Here is a 16035-nt window from a genome sequence, read left to right on the forward strand (position 1 = left end):
AGTGGAATAAGCGCTTCCCTGGCAAGCATAAGGGCCTGAGTTCAATCCCCGGTTCTGCAAAAAAAAAAAAAAAGTTTACATTTATACTGTTCTAAGTTCTAACGCTGTTCTAAGTGATAATATATAAATTATATATAAGTTACATAAAAATTCAAAGAGTGAAAAGTAGGAAATTTTTGAAGGGGAAAGCTATAAGAACAATGCCCGTTTCTTGACTTTGGAAAATTCTGATTATTCTTGGGGCCTCAACCTAAACACTGAATCAGCACCTCCCACAACCTAAACACTGAATCAGCACCTCCCACATGACCTTCCAAGGGACCGCTCCACCCGAGTCCACAGCATACCCAGGTGGAGGGGTAAGAGCATCCCTTGGGGGTGAGGGTGCCACCTGTGGCGCGGTCTTGCACATCAGCTGCCTCTGGGGTTCTCCCAGTGCCACGCAAGGCGCCTCAGCTCAGCCTTCTGAGCACCGCTTTCTCAGGGTCCGCTCAGCTCACAGCAAACCTGAGTCCTTCTGCTGCCCCAGAGAGGAGTGGGTCCTAGGCAGGCAGCGCTGGCTGCCACCCAAACACTGCCCCACTTTCGGTGGCTCCCTGTGGGATGGCTGCCTACCCTCTTCTGCACGGTACCATGACTGCTGTGCTCCTGCCAGTGACTGGTTTATGAGCACTGATCAGATTCTACCCAGAAAACATGGGGGGAAGTGTGCTGTGGTGCCCTAGGGCAGCCGCCCTCACCCGGACTGGAAGTGATGTGGGGGCCGCGGTACACCTGCACACGAGGCGCACACACAGACAGCCATGGTGGGTGGACTCTGAAAGGAAGCAGCGCCCCCAGGAAGGCAGACAGGAGGAGGGCTGAGTGCTGGGCAAGGGGCCTGGGCTGCAGCTGACTGCTGCAGGTGCTGCTTACAGCTTCCGTGGACTCACAGCCAGAAGTCCTCTAATTGATGTGCTACCCGAACTCACCTCTTCAAGTTTGCTACCAGCTTTCCTGTGTGGAGTCCCACTCATTCTTTGGCACACTTGAGGGCTGTCCGCCATGCATCGAAGTGAGAGGGTTTTCTCCAACTCAACTAGGCTAACAGTATCCTCTCAATTTCTAGGACATCCAAGAGTCAAAAATCTCCCAAGCTGGCATGTAACTGACCTCTGTTTCCTGCATGTTTGCTTCCTCTGGTCAGCTACTCTGAAATCCTTATAAAGAAAAGAATCTTGGGATGGGAAGATAGTTTGGCCATGTAAGCAAGAGAAAAGGGTCCTAATTATCTTCTTCTAAACGTATGTGGTATAGTGTCTCACCAAGCAGCTGGGACTTGTAATGATCCTCTTGTTTTCAGCCTCCCCAGCGCTGAGATTACAGGCGTGTGTGCACCACCATGCCTGGTCTCAGTGGCCAGCTCACCCCCTGGGGAGTGGCCAGCACCATATGTGGTGCCAGGGATTGAATCCCACTCCGTGCACTTGACTAACTAGGCGCTTTAGTCGGCTGAGCTATCTTGCTGGTGCTGGGATTTTTTGTGTTCTACTGATACTCAGCACATGTAGCTCGCTGGTTAAAAGCATAGCTCCAGCTCCACCATTTGCTAGAGGACAAGTCCCTTGCAGTGTTCCGCTGCTGAGGAATAGGGCAGGGGCTACAGGTGGAAGCACACGGGCGTGGCCGTGTCAGTCCTTGGGGTGCTGTGTCCTTGGCATGCGCTCCGGAAGTGCTGGCTGCGGCAGTGCTCCTGAGTGCACACTGTAGTGTCCATCCCACTGGAAGGTATCTTACACGTTTTCAGCATAGTCTTGGTTTTTGTCATCTTTGATTATTATTATTTTTTTTAATTTTATTTATTTTTGTGTGTGTGGCCAGCTCAGCCCACCAGGGGGCGGGGCTGGTTGGCATGTGGTGCTGGGGATTGAACCGCGGTCCCTGCGCTTTGCTAAGCTTGTTCTAAGTAGGTGCTTTAGACCACTGAGCCATCTCACCAGCCCGATTATTTTTGTTTTGAGACAGGGTCTCACTATGCAGTTGTTTTGTTTTGTTTTTTTAAGTATTTGGTACAGGATCTCACTACGCAGCTCGTTCCCCAGCACTGGGATCTCACTGTGCAGTTTAGACTGGCCTTCAACTCTGTAGCACAGGCTGGCCTTAAACTCAGTGATCCTCCTGCCTCAGCCTCCCCAGGGCTTGCATTATGGGCATAGTGCTTCTCAATACATCAGAATCTTGAGTTTAAGAGCTGGGAAAGAGTATATAAAGGGGGTCGTCACCCCTACATTTACTGGTGTGGCAGTTGTGGCCTGAGGGAGTTGTACAACTTGGCCAAGGTGATGTAGCTAGTTTGTGGCAAACATAAACCTTAACAGTTTTCTGGGGTGTTTCTTCGTCCCCTAATCGTGGCCATTAAATATTTAGTGCACCACCCATGCTTATATATTTTTTAATTGGTTTTGTTGAGTTTAGCTATTTAGCATCTCTTGACAGTCCTCATTTTTATTGGAATGTTCATTCTGCTGAATTGTGCCTTAAAAATTGAGAAGCTTACTCACAGGAAGGAAGCTAATATGTAGAAATATGTCAGCTTTTACTACTAGAGAAGTGCTCTCTTTTGTATTCAGGTTTATTTTTTATCAGAGATGAATCTTTAGGATTCTCTTTGTTGGCATTAACTTAACATTGACTATTGCCTACTGTAACTAGCTGAGACCAGGAGGAGGCTTAATAGCTAAAAGCATGCACAGGAAAGCACAGAATTCTTGATGATTCTGGTTGGAAGAAATCATCTGAAATCCCTCTCCCCTCCCTCCCCCTCCCCCTCTTTCCCCTCTCCCCCTCCCCCTCCCTGTCCAGCTCCCATCAACCCTCTCCCTCTTTCTCTCTCTCCCTCTACCCCTCTCCCTTGAAATAATTTTGGAAGGAGTATACTCAGAGTAGGTTTTCCTGAGTTACATTGTTTTCATTGACTTTCCTTGTTTTCAGTTACAGGTTTATGATAATGGATCGCTTTGGGAGTGACCTTCAGAAAATATATGAAGCAAATGCCAAAAGGTTTTCTCGGAAAGCTGTCTTGCAGCTAAGCTTGAGAATTGTATGTGAGCTACATTCTTCTTATCTTTTAAATACTGTTTTTGGTCAAGGCAGCCTGTGTTGGAGCTCAGTCCTCTGCTGGCTGGTGCGGGGTACTGCAATAATTCTGTTCTTGCTGCTTTGTAGCTGGATATCCTGGAGTACATCCACGAGCACGAGTACGTGCACGGGGACATCAAGGCCTCGAATCTTCTTCTGAGCTACAAGAACCCTGACCAGGTAGTCTTGCAGCTTCAGTTTCTGCTCTTTAAAGCATGTCATTTGAAAATAGATATGGTTGTGTTGAACTCTTGAACCCAGTCAGAAGTTTTACTTTTCAAAGTAGATACAGTAATAATAATATTTCTTCTTGACACTTTTATCTAGTTAACATTCCACATTTTTGATGCAGTTTGTTGGCACCTTATCAAGTTGGCTATTTTGCCCTAAATAATATTCAGAAGAAGTGCTTGTGATACAAAATGAATTTCAAATAGCTATTTGGGGGTGGAAGCTTAAAATTATATAGTGCACCAATGAATTATGTTTGCCTGTCTGCTTTGTCACTTTTTTTATTTCCTTTGTTCAAGAAATCCATCAAATGTAAGTGTTCTGTTACTTGGAAAATTTGGTCTTTAACATGTTGATTATTCAAATCAATTGGTTTACAGAAATATCTGAGCTGTCTAAATTTGTGTACCCTTAGTGTTTGGAATTCAAATGTGCGTTTTTTACTTTATTACATTCCTTTTGTAAATTTTACTTTGTTTAAGGGAACAAGAAAAGCAGAGGCTATTTTATTTTATTGGGTTGGTTTCGCTGGAGTAGACAGATCTGTATGATTTTCTTGTAACTTTTATGGTTTTGATAAAAGCAAATGGCTTATGGTTGGACTGTGGCAATGAATGTATAGTCCTGCTTCTTACTTGATCTTATCCAAAGGGAGATTTATTTTAAGTGTGTTGGCTGCTTTGATTATTGCTGTCCTCGTATGTCCCTTCCCTTCCCCTCTGACCTACCTTTTCCACTGTTCAGTTCTCCATCTCTTTCCTGTCGTCTCTTACGATTGTTTATTCCTCTCCTGTCGGTTGCGTGCACATGGAGGTCTGGAGGAGGGGACAGTTTATGGAAGAGAAGTTGCTTTATGCAGTGCTGATGGACAGGTCTTGGGCAATCGCAGGACTCATCTCTGTTTTTCCCAGTCATCTTGTTTCAGGTGTTTCTCTATTAAAAACAAAATGCATCCAAGAAGCTGGAACACACTCACATCTGTTTGCACAGGATTAAAACATGCTGCTTTGGTTTAGATAGAACTATTTTGCAGCTCTTACCTTTCTAGGCATTTGCTTTGGATGGATTTACACTTCCCTCCTGCACCCACATGCATACAGCAGGTGGCTGTGAAATAGAAGAGAGCACACAGTGTTGTGGATTAATCGGCCCACTTTTGTGTGCTGACAGATGCGTGAATGTGTAGTATTCAAATTTAGCCTTTATTTTGAAGAGTTGAAGTTAACATGTAGTATTCACAAGTAGAGAAGGGCTTCATTTAAAAGTTCTTCCAATCATTATTACAATCTTTGCAATATTTTTATGAAGTAATTTGGCATTCAATTATTTTACAATTGAAGAAACAAGAATAGAACAATTATATCATATATTACCTGCGTTGGCATTCTTCTGTGCAGTGCTTTCCTTTGTAGAAGGTGTCAGTTGTATTATAACTTGTACTGATGCTTTGCTTTCTGCTTAATTTTTTTTTTTTCAGTTTTGTTTTAAACTATAAAAAAGTGTAGGATTTAAAGGTCTTGCTCACATTGAGGAGAAAATACTAATTACAAGTTTAGCACATACTTGCCTGGAGAAGTATATAAAGTTAAGTGATACTGTCTGGCCTATAGCAACATGAACATTTAACACCTTTATTAAAAATAAAGGGGCCGGGGAGATGGCTCAGTGGAATAAGCACTTCCCTGGCAAGCGCAAGGGCCTGAGTTCAATCCCTGGTTCCACCAAAAAAAAAAAAAAAAAAAAAAAAAAAAAAAGAATCCAGGGCTGAGTGTGTAGCTCAGAGGTGCAGAGCTTGCCATGGGTCTAGTCACGAGCACTACAAGGAGAAGGAAGGGAAGAAGCAAATGAGAGCAGGTACAGAAGAAGGACACATTCTTTGGAAACACAGTCAGTTGCAGAATCGAATATTTGCTTTTGTGGGCATTTTAGATCTGACTTGTTTGGTGCACTGTGATTTGTGTTGGTAGGCGGCGAATCAACTCTCTGATGCCATTACTTTATTTCTGTTTCAAAGTAGTATATGTGCAGTGATTTCACTTTTAATTTGCCTTGATGCCTGGACATTATAGGTGTATTTGGTAGATTATGGCCTTGCTTATCGATACTGCCCGGAAGGAGTTCATAGAGAATATAAAGAAGATCCCAAGAGATGTCACGATGGCACTATTGAATTCACCAGCATTGACGCACACCGTGGCGTGGGTACGTTGTCCACACTGCAGTGACTACACTGCTCATGATTTCAGCAGAATTCCTGTATCATCCTAATTATGTGTAAATAGAGGTAACAATCAGAAGAGTCAAAGTAGGATGGTAAAAGAGGGCAGAGGTTAAACTCCAGGCCTTGTGTGTTTGTTGTTTTCTTTCCTCTTCATTCTCTTGTCCTTCAAAGATGACCAAGAAGCATATAAAAAACAAAAACAAAGATGACCAGGAGGGTTATAGCAAGGAGGTTTGTTGTTCCACTGCAGTGAGGCTTCTTTGGGGCTCACATAGCTTACCTCAGTGTTGGTTAGGGGTGTGTGTGTGTGTGTGTCTTAGAGTCTTGTGTCTTGTATAGGTACATATAATAGGAAGCTTTTGGTTTGTCACCTATTATGATAGCTTCTTAATCAGCCATGTCTTTTTTTTTTTTTTTTTCTGTACTGAAACTATTGAGGATTTGAAACACCCAGTTCTATGGTCCTTTTCGTAGTCTGTAACTTTTAATATCTTCATGTTTTCTTTTTCTTTTGGTGGAACTGGGGATTGAACTCAGGCCCTTGCACTTGCCAAGGAAGCGCTTCTTCTACTGAGCCATCTCCCCCGCCTGCTTCATGTTTTCTAAAGGCAGTATTAAATGTGTCATGGTTTTTTAATTTCTTTCTTTCTTTCTTTTTTTTTTTTTTGGGTGGAACCAGGGATTGAACTGAGGCCCTTGCGCTTGCCAGGCAAACGCTTCTTCTCCAGAGCCATCTCCCTGGCCCCTTTGATTTATTTCCTAAACTGATTGAGTTTCAAATCTTAAAGTTTACCAGTTTAAATTTTAAAGTACATTATTGGAAATAAAATAGTTTGTGCTACCCAGTGTTCGTGCTTTTGTTATATGGCTCCAGCTGTAATGGAAAGCGGACCGCGCAGTTGTCTTGTGAGTGCTTGAGATGGTACCTTACAGGTCACGCTAGCGTGCCGACTTTCCTCGCTCTGTGCTTGCAGCCCCGTCACGACGCGGTGATTTGGAAATCCTCGGCTACTGCATGATCCAGTGGCTTAGTGGCCATCTTCCTTGGGAGGACAATTTGAAGGATCCAAACTATGTTAGAGATTGCAAAATTAGGTAAAGGACAACTTAAGTTACTTTTAGTGCACTCACAAGAGGCAGACGTGTTCAGTCAGCGCTTGTGGAATGTCATTTTAAGTGGTGCTGACGTGGATGGAGGGGAGGAAGTCCTTGCTCCGCAGCAGGGTTCTTGGCCTGCTGCTCCTGCTGGTTTGGGAGAATGTCTGTAAGCTCACTTTGATGTAATGCAGTGTTACCTAATGTCCCACTCATTGTTTCTAAATATTGATGCCCTATAATGTCAAGCTTTGAGTGACTCGCTTAATATTTTAACAGATACAGAGACAATATTGCAAGTTTGATGGAAAGATGTTTTCCTGAGAAAAACAAGCCAGGTAAGAATAACTTTTTTTTTGTTTGTTTTTAATGTATTTGTTACAGGGTCTCACTTTGCAGCTTGAATTCGTAGTGATCCTCCTGTTTTCAGCCTCTTCAGTGCTGGGATTACCATAGCCCGGTCTCGCTGGCCAGTTGGGGATGGGGCCAGTGTGGTGTGTGGTGCCAGGGATCGAATCCTGGTCCCTATGGTTGCCTAAGCAGGTGCTTAGTTTGCTGAGCTGTCTCGCCAGCCCAAGCATAACTTTTAAAAATGTTTATAGGGATTTTATTTTCTGGGCGGAAAAAGATTTGATGTCTATGAAAGTCCCTTTAATGTAAGAGCCTATGCATTTTAAAGCATAGTTAGTGTATTCTTATTAAAAACACATACCTTTTCAAAGATGAATTGTGAATTGAGTTTTTCTTTGTTGTTGTTTTTTGTTGTGGTACCAGGGATCAAGCTCTGGACCTTGCGCTTGCCACGCAGACTCCTGTGCCTGCTGAGCTATCTCCCGGGCCTTTTTTTAAATGAATGTTTAAACCTCTTTCAGTTGTTAGTACTTTTAGAATAGGAAGCAGGTTTCAGGCGTGTGTTCTGCTGGTGTTCACTAAGGCTGGACTGTGGCCTGAGGCCTGTCATGGCCCTAGGCGTACATCTGTGAAGGAAAATCAGAGCCCCTACCCTCATGAAGCTGACGGGCTGGTGGGGAGTGATGGGGGAAATGAGTCAGACTTGCAGCATCGGCTCGTTACTGCCATACACAGTAAGTACCCAGGGAATGGGGCCGGGGGCCGTGGAGATGGGCGAGGGAATGAAGTGGGGGAGAGGCCTGAGGGTTTACATAGCGTGGCCAGGCCAGCCTCTCGGAGGGCACAGCTGTGGGAGTGCAGGGAGGCGGCAGCTGGGTGGGAGTCTGGAGAAGAAGAGTATTCGCCATGGGCCCCCGCTGCATGGGTCCGAGGGATGCGGCATCCGAGGGCCTTGGGTAGAAGTGGTGAGGTGGACAGTTCTGCCCTTTGCCTCTCACAGAGGGAAAGTTTTCAGTATTGTGCCTGATACAGTGATGCTGTTGAGGGCTTTTGTAGATCCTGTCTATTGGATTAATACAATGGAAAGTTAGGATTTTTTTCCTGCTGTATCCCAAGTGTCTAGAATAGTGGCTGGCACATAGTGAGGGCTTAGATATTTAAATTACTGAGCATGTGCGTGCTGCATGTGTGTGGCAAGGACAAGTTGTTTTGGTGTAGTGGGTGTGGGGTGGGAAGACGAGAAGGTCCAAGCAGGAGGGACTGAGACTTGGGCTTGAGGGAGAAGGATGAGCGTCTCAGTAACTGCTGTCGCAGGGAGACCTCGGAGCAGGGTTTGGAGTTAGGTTCGAGTTTGCATTGGGATCTGTATATGGCAGTTATATGGCAGTGACTGTATGTCCGGAGGTCAGAGGGAAGAGCTGGTTGTGTTTGTTGGCCCAGCGCTGGGCTTTTGCTGGTGGAGGAGGGCTGCTCCGGATGGGTGGGATCCCCCCAGGCGGGGTGTGGTCCTGCTCAGTGCACAGTAGCCAGTTTATCCTCCAGAAGCCAGTTTTTCTTTTCTTTGGAATAACAGGACCTTAGTTCTTTCTCAGTCTCTTCTCTTTTTTAAAAAATGATACTACAGAACTCTTAGCTGCTCTGTCCCCAAAATACTGGCCACGATACACAATGTATTTAAGGGCATTTCACTTCCAGAATCTTTTTTATTTTTAATTTTTATTTAAAAAAAATTTTTATTGAGAAATAAATATGAATGAGACAGTTTCACAGCTGATTAATAGGACAGTTTTGATAATCATTACACTGTACATTGTTATCTTCTTAGTGGTTATCCATAGTACAAGAATCAGACAGGATATTCTGTCCAAACACTGTTAGTATACTCTTTCTTCTCTTTGAATTAAGTGAAAGTAGCTGTAAATTTATCCTATTTTGTATATATAAATACAAAATCATGTTTCCTTTTGTCCTGTCAGAGGTGAATAGTCTATTGGCATCTAAATACTATAGGTGTTTGAATTCAACTAAACAATCTAACAGTGTCTAGCAGTCTATAATATTAGTGGGTTATCCTCAGAAGTTATTGACTTGAGCCTTTTACAGCTCATCGTATTAATACGGATTTACTTTACATACCTTGTTTTTATACTTTTTTGCTGGATGGTTAAGACCAAGATATAGCAAGACCTATATGCCAAGAAATGGAACTTTTGTATCTGATAAGGTCAGCCAAGTACTCTCAGGATTTATCCTGTAGCCCTGTACTGCCCTTTGTACATCCTTTTGTCAGTGTCAGACATGAGGATGAGTCACGGCCATTGCTTGACCAATTTGCTCTCTGTGAAAGCCTGAAAAAATGTTTTTTTTCTCTATGTGACTCTTCCCAGGCTCACTTTAGATCATCGAACACATTCCTCTGTGGCTCCATAATCTTCTTGATCAGAAAATTTGGAGCACAACTGAGTTACATGTTGTTACAGTACAGGTTCTCCTATGTCCCAAGTCTTCACTGACCTTGAAAGGCTAGAGCCAAAATGTTGGCTGACCATGCAGCCCTTCCTTTTCTCCAATTTTGATCTGCTAACTTAGGTTGTTAACCCTCCAGAAGAGAAGCTAATTATTAACCTTCAATATATGCAGTTCTGTTTACCCTATCTGTCTAAATATCAAACATTTTGGCATATCAGGGAACAGGTATTTTCCATCAAATATTGGTATGTTGAACTTTAAGTCCTTACAGAATATGAAGGAAAGATAATTTTATAAAAGTAAAACTAAGCATTTACATATTTTTACAAAGAAATTTAGAAACCTAACCATATACGGAATTGTACAGAATCTTTTTTCCAGGCCCTTTTAATTTTTTTATAGCTTTAAAACTAAAAGTTAATTTTTATGCATATTTAAAAATTTTAGTATGTATTCTCTGCTTTTGGTTCTCACAGTTACAAAATTGATTTTTATATTGTATCTCAGATGTTTATTTTACTTACCTGTCAAGTTCCAAATTCAAATGATTGAACAAAAATTCATAACTTAATATGCTACATGCTTGCATTCTAATTTTGCTAAGATCCTGAATTGTTTTCCTAGAAGTAAGACAAATGTTTCAGATTTGTGATTAAGTTGTACTTTTAGGTGAAATTGCTAAATATATGGAAGCTGTGAAATTACTGGACTACACTGAAAAGCCTCTTTATCAGAAGTTCCGTGATATTCTTTTGCAAGGACTGAAAGCTCTAGGAAGTAAGGACGACAGCAAGCTGGACCTCGGTGTTATCGAGAACGGAAATTTGAAAGCAAAAGCAGTAGCAAAGGTGAGTTTTGTTCCTCAATTATGCTTTGAGCTTCTTATGATTATAGTTGCAACAATTGCTCAGTGAAGAAAATAACAGATTGCTTGGCAATTAAATATTTATCACCGCTGTGTAAGTGCAAACTTGGTATAGAGGGTTGTAGAAAAATAGATGTGTGTATACTTCTTTTATGTAGTAATATGTTATTAAGTGTCTCAAATGATTTTAGCTTGGAGTACTGGCACGTAGTGAAGATATTTTGGCCTCTTGATGAGCAGGTGTATGTTCTTTTCTCTCAGGTGCCCCCTGAGGGTCAAAGTGCTTGCCATTTGAAAATTTCCTTTTTTTTTTAAACTGACTTTTTAAAGTTATTTATTTTTTTGGTGCTAGGATTGAACTCAGGACCTTGCACTTGCCAGGCAGGCGCTTAAGCCACTGAGATATCTCTTCAGCCCTAGCTATTTTTACAAAGGAAAGAAAAATTACTCTTAGAAGAAAAGTTTTCTTTTGATTCTTTTTATTGTTACTCTGTAAAAATCTAGATTTCTTTGGAACTATTCCAAACTAGGAGAAAAGGCTTTAATAAGCAAAGTATCTTTAAAAAGCAAAAACAGCCTGTTAAATGATTTTTGTAAATCTTTAACTTGCAAAGCAGGTAGTAGGAGTGGGATGTAGCTCAGTAGTACAATGCCTGCCTGGCAAGCATGAGGTTGTGAGTTCAATTCCCGGTACCAAAACAAACAAACAAGAATTTCAAAGTTGTATCATGAAATTTACCTTCTTGGCAAATACATATTTCCTTTCACAAGTTTGTCCCACAGTCTCCGCTCCATGTCTGTGGTCCACAGGTGTGCTGAAAGCCGACTACAGGTTTCAGATGAGGAAGGTCAGTGGAAGCAGCCTGGGAGTTTTCATCAGGATAGCAGCAGAAAACATGCATTTTGTTGCTCAGGACAGATTTCGCTGCCTTAATATTATAGGTAGCTTCTGTACTGCATTTCTCCAAAACATAACTGATTGAGAAATAAAGGTCTCTGTTGTAATGAGAACACCTTTCTTCTTCAAACCCCTGTGGTTTGAACCTACGTGCCAGAGATTTGGTCTCTGCAGGTTGGCTGACTTTTCACCTGAGTAGGTCAGGGTGCTGCGGAGCTAACATCTGTGACCTTATCAGTTTTTCGTGTCCTTGTGTGACTTCTGAGGCTGGGAATTTCATGTTGAATCCCCCGTGTGAGTAAATCTTCAGGTAAGGTGAAATAAATTGAGTATGCCAAGTGGAGCTACTGGGAGGTCTGCTTCATTAGTTCACTGGGGTTTACGTACTCAGTGCTGACGTATAGTTGTTTTTATAGTAAAAAGAAATTAGCAAAAGTTAAGATTAGATTAGGTAAGATTATGAAACTACATGAGAGCCATGCCACTGAAATGTGTTTTTAGTGTGATCGGCTTTTTCTTTATAAAGTGAAATAGTTGGACAATACTAGCTTTAAGATTTTCTTATCTTTTATTCTTAAGCCAAAAAACTTTTTTCTCCTAGTACGCTGAAAGTGCTTTGATTTAAAACAGAAGGTCTCTATAGATTGAAAAGGTGGGGCTCCCATATAGTTTCAGAAACAATATGCTGTGTCCTGCTCAGCAGTTTATTCTGTAGTTCAGTTGTCTTTTCTCCCCGTGGTTACCAGGAGGCTCAGAAGTGAATATGGTGCTTAATCTTAGAAACACAAGAATCACTGTAATTGGCATGTTTGCTCCTTTTCCTTGCTCATAATTCTTTGAATTATAAAGTATATGTGCTTTGTATTTAACAGTGATGTCTTTTAGAAAAAAGTAGGTTTAATTAGTTCAGTTTATTTCTGGTTAGGTTCATAAGAGAGGTCCTTTATGCTAAATTTATAGGAATTGATTAACAATGGAATGAAGCAAGGCATTTGTTCTTTTGTGTGTGTGTGTGTGTGTGTGTGTGTGTGTGTGTGTGTAACTGGCGTAGCCTGTTTGGAAACTTGAATGAAATGAGTTTGCTGATTTGGAAATGTGTTCGACTCAGTGGTCAAGGAATTTTACTCATATACTAGAACTTTGGAATATTGTAAGCTTGAAGAAGAAAGAGACCAAATATAAATCTGTTTAGTTGTAATCGATAATGAAAATCTGGCTTTGTATTTTCACTAAACACTATTTCATGAGAAACGGGCAGTACATTGCAATAGTTATTGGATTTAGTGTGTACTCCTAAATCAACATTCAATAGTTATTGTATAAGGCTCGATTTATGTACCTGGTCTTGACTTAGTCCCTGGGGCTACAAAGATCAATAACTCGTCCCATCCTTAAAGAATTCCTCTGTAGCCCTTCCAGGCTAGGAGCAGCTTAATTTACTGGAAGGAGCTCAGTGAGTTAAAAGGACATTAATACCTCCATTAGCCATTTTCTTCTACGGTTTTGATTAAGTTGCCTGTCCAACTCAACAGAAAGCACTGTTGATTGGAGTCACTGCAGCCTCATCCCCAGGGATTCATCCAGTAGCTCTAGAGCTCGGCCCTGCCTTTTGCCTTTTGGCTTTTCACTTTGGCAGTGTTTGTTATCCCTGTGAGTGATGTGGCCGTGCCCTTCTTTCCCTCCAGCTTATTATATTTAGTTTTTAAATCTCATTTTTTAGTTAGGTTAATTGGTCTTTCTAGTTTCTCTGAAAAATCATCAGCCATTGTTGCGTAAATCTGTGCTGGCGTCAGCCTAGAACAGGGTGCAGGGAGTTGAAGGACAGAGGGCCGCTGTTGCTCTGGCTCCTTTTGCCCTGTCTCTTCCCAGGTGATGGCTTCTCACACAGTGTTTAGCCCATGCAGCCCGCAGTTTCAGTAGGCTCTCCTCAGATACGTGCTCTGATTTGGGAGAAAACCTGTCCACCAGTGTTGACATGAAATTGTAGTAGAGAGAGACTGCGTGTTCATTGTACACATTTAGAGTGTCCAAGTGGATTGTATATTTCTGTTTTCTAACAGCTTGATTTATAGCACTGTGTTTTTGTGGTGTTTACTAATATTTTCAGATGGATCCATTTTGATTTCTTTATTTGGAACCTTATTTTGTCAAGTAGGTCTTTTCCTCATAATTTTTTTTAAATGAAAAAAATCTTTCACGTATTTATGTATTTGGTACAGGGTCTTGCTATGCAGCTCAGACTCAGGCAACTCTCCTGTCTCAGCCTCCCTGTGCTAGGATTACAGGAATGTACCACCACTCCCGGTTTCAGTTGCCGGCACAGCATGGGGCTGGCACAGCATGCAGTACTGGGGATTGAACCCTGGTCCTTGCACTTGCCAGGCAGGCATTTAGACCACTGAGCTATCTCTCCAGCACTCCTCATAAATTTTTGCATGAGCTTTTACATATACACAGAAAAATGCACAACTAAGTGTGGAATTTGAACTTTACAGAGTGAACATATGCATTTAGACGTCACCCAGATCAAGATACGGATAATTACTGGAATTAGGTTTTTTTTTTTTTATTGTGAATGATATTTATTATTAAATTCCAAAGTAAAAGAATAAGGGCAAAATATTGAAGAAATTATGCCAAAAGGCCGGAATTAGTTTTGCCATTTAAAAAATATGTAGGAAAAAAAGTATAGGAGTGACTATGTAGTCTTCAGGTTTTTACATTCAGTTTTATTTTGAGTTTCTATGATTTACATAGAAACTTTTTTGTATTTGCTATATAGTACTACATTTTGACTATGTTTGTAATTTAGTTATCTGTTGTATTGATAGACACTTGAATTATTTCTACTTTTAGACAATTATAATAATATTAAGGATGTTATGATTTCTTTTGAGAAACATTTATTTCAGATTTGGTATATGTAGTGACATTGCTGAGGTATAGGGTATAGGACATGGATGATGTTCAGCTTTAGTAGGCAGTAACCAGTTTTCCAAGTTTGCTGTCTCTCTCTCCTTTTTTTTTTGTATTTTAGGGAAGGGTCTACAGGGTGTTCAGGGTGTCGCTACTAGATTGGACTCATAGTGATCCACCTGTTTACAGCCTCCCAAGAGCTGGGATTACAGGCATGTGTCACTTCACGCAGTCTCAATTGCTGTCTCAGTGCACCCCTGGGATGGGGCTTGCACAGCAGCCTGGGGGATCGAACCCCTGGCCCCTGCTCCTGCTTGCAAGTGCTTTAATCTGCTGAGCTATTTGGCCAGCCCAAAATTTGAAGATATATATATATATTTTTCCCCCCACTTCCGGGTGCCATAAGGACATGTCTTGCACAGCTTCTCTAACTGGGAATCGAACCGCCCTATTATGCACCTGACTTCATTTGCCCAAGTGGTGATCTACACAACTGAGCCAACCAGCAAAGCCCCTGCTGTCTCAATTTATGTTCACACCAGCACTTCATGGGAATTTCAGTTACTCTCTGACACTAGCTATTGCATTATATTTACTTTTATCTATTTAATGGGTTGCTCTGATTTTTTAGGGTTTTTATTTGATCTCATTGAAGTATATTGATTTTGAGTACCTTTTTGAATGCAGATTGGCCTTAATTATCTTTTTAGTGTGCCTGAAGTGCTTTTATTTTCTCTTTTTTTTTAGGAAAATGTGAATTTTTTGATTTACCAGAATAAATCGAATAAATCTAGTACTTTATATACCTTTGCGTGTGCTGCACATGCCCTCTCCAGTGGTTCATCTTTTTACTCTCTTTACAGCTTTTAATAAATAGAAATTCGTTTAAATGAAGCCTAACTCACCAGTCGTTCTGTTTGTGGTTCCTGCTTTTTGTGTTCTATTTAGGGAAACTTTGTCTACCTTAGGGATCATGAAGCTGTGAAGTTATCATCAAGAAATTTTATCACAATTAGACCTAAAATTTAGCAGAAGTTGATTCTGTGCATGATGTGAGTCAGTATTTGTTCCCCTTGGTGAACATCTAGCTGATCTGAGCCATTTACTGAAAAGGCTGTCGTGTCCCCGGAGTCCACAGCAGGTTCTGAGAGCCACGTGTTAGGTCTGCTTCTGCACAGCCTGCTCTGTGTGTTGATGTACTTTGTCAGTACCATATTACTTGCTTCATTAATGTATCTGTAGTTTTAAGTCTCCAGCTTTGTTTTTAGGCTTGTGTTGTGCTGGGTTTAGAGTGCACACTTGTAATCTCAGCTATTCTAAGGTTTAGGTAAGAAAATCTAAAGTTGGAGGCCTTCTTGAGCAGCTTATTGAACCTCTGTATCAACATAAAAAATAAGTAATTCAGTGCTTATTGGGATTAATTGCAAATACTGCCTCCCTCAAAAAGGAGGTTACTTCTGTTAATGGCCTCTTTTCATTTCCATGTAAATTTTAGAAGCAGATTATTGATTTCCACAAAAATACTTATGAGACTTTGATTGAAATTGCAGAATTGACACCTTTAAAATATTCTCTTCCATGACTATGATGTACTCACTTTATTTAGATGTTCTTTCAGAGATCATACATACTTGCCATTTCTGCTTTCTGCTAATAGTCTTGTGATTTAGATCTGAAAAGTCCCTGGAAGTCACATGTACTCAGATGGGCTTGAGGAGGTCATGGGTTGTGGGGTACTGTATCCATGAGAGAGTCAGCCTGAATGCCAGTCTGAGGCGGGGCCTCAGTGCTGTGGGTCACTGGGAATGGGAGGCGGGGCCTCAGTGCTGTGGGTCCCTGGGAGTAGGAGGCGGGGCCTCAGTGCTGTGGGTC

General features: G+C 41.5%; 1 protein-coding gene across 1 annotated transcript in view; it reads left to right on the forward strand.

The window, feature by feature from the left end:
* Positions 1 to 16035, forward strand: part of Vrk1 (vaccinia related kinase 1) — a 51061-nt gene that overhangs the window by 12054 nt on the left and 22972 nt on the right. The window contains exons 5-10 of the mRNA XM_023719637.1: positions 2971 to 3079; positions 3205 to 3297; positions 5418 to 5550; positions 6544 to 6664; positions 6944 to 7002; positions 10154 to 10332. Coding sequence (XP_023575405.1) covers positions 2971 to 3079; positions 3205 to 3297; positions 5418 to 5550; positions 6544 to 6664; positions 6944 to 7002; positions 10154 to 10332 — 694 coding nt within the window. The remainder of the gene's footprint in view (positions 1 to 2970; positions 3080 to 3204; positions 3298 to 5417; positions 5551 to 6543; positions 6665 to 6943; positions 7003 to 10153; positions 10333 to 16035) is intronic.

This window comes from Octodon degus, unplaced genomic scaffold, assembly GCF_000260255.1.
Source record: "Octodon degus isolate 3935 unplaced genomic scaffold, OctDeg1.0 scaffold00070, whole genome shotgun sequence".
Classification (NCBI taxonomy): domain Eukaryota; kingdom Metazoa; phylum Chordata; class Mammalia; order Rodentia; family Octodontidae; genus Octodon; species Octodon degus.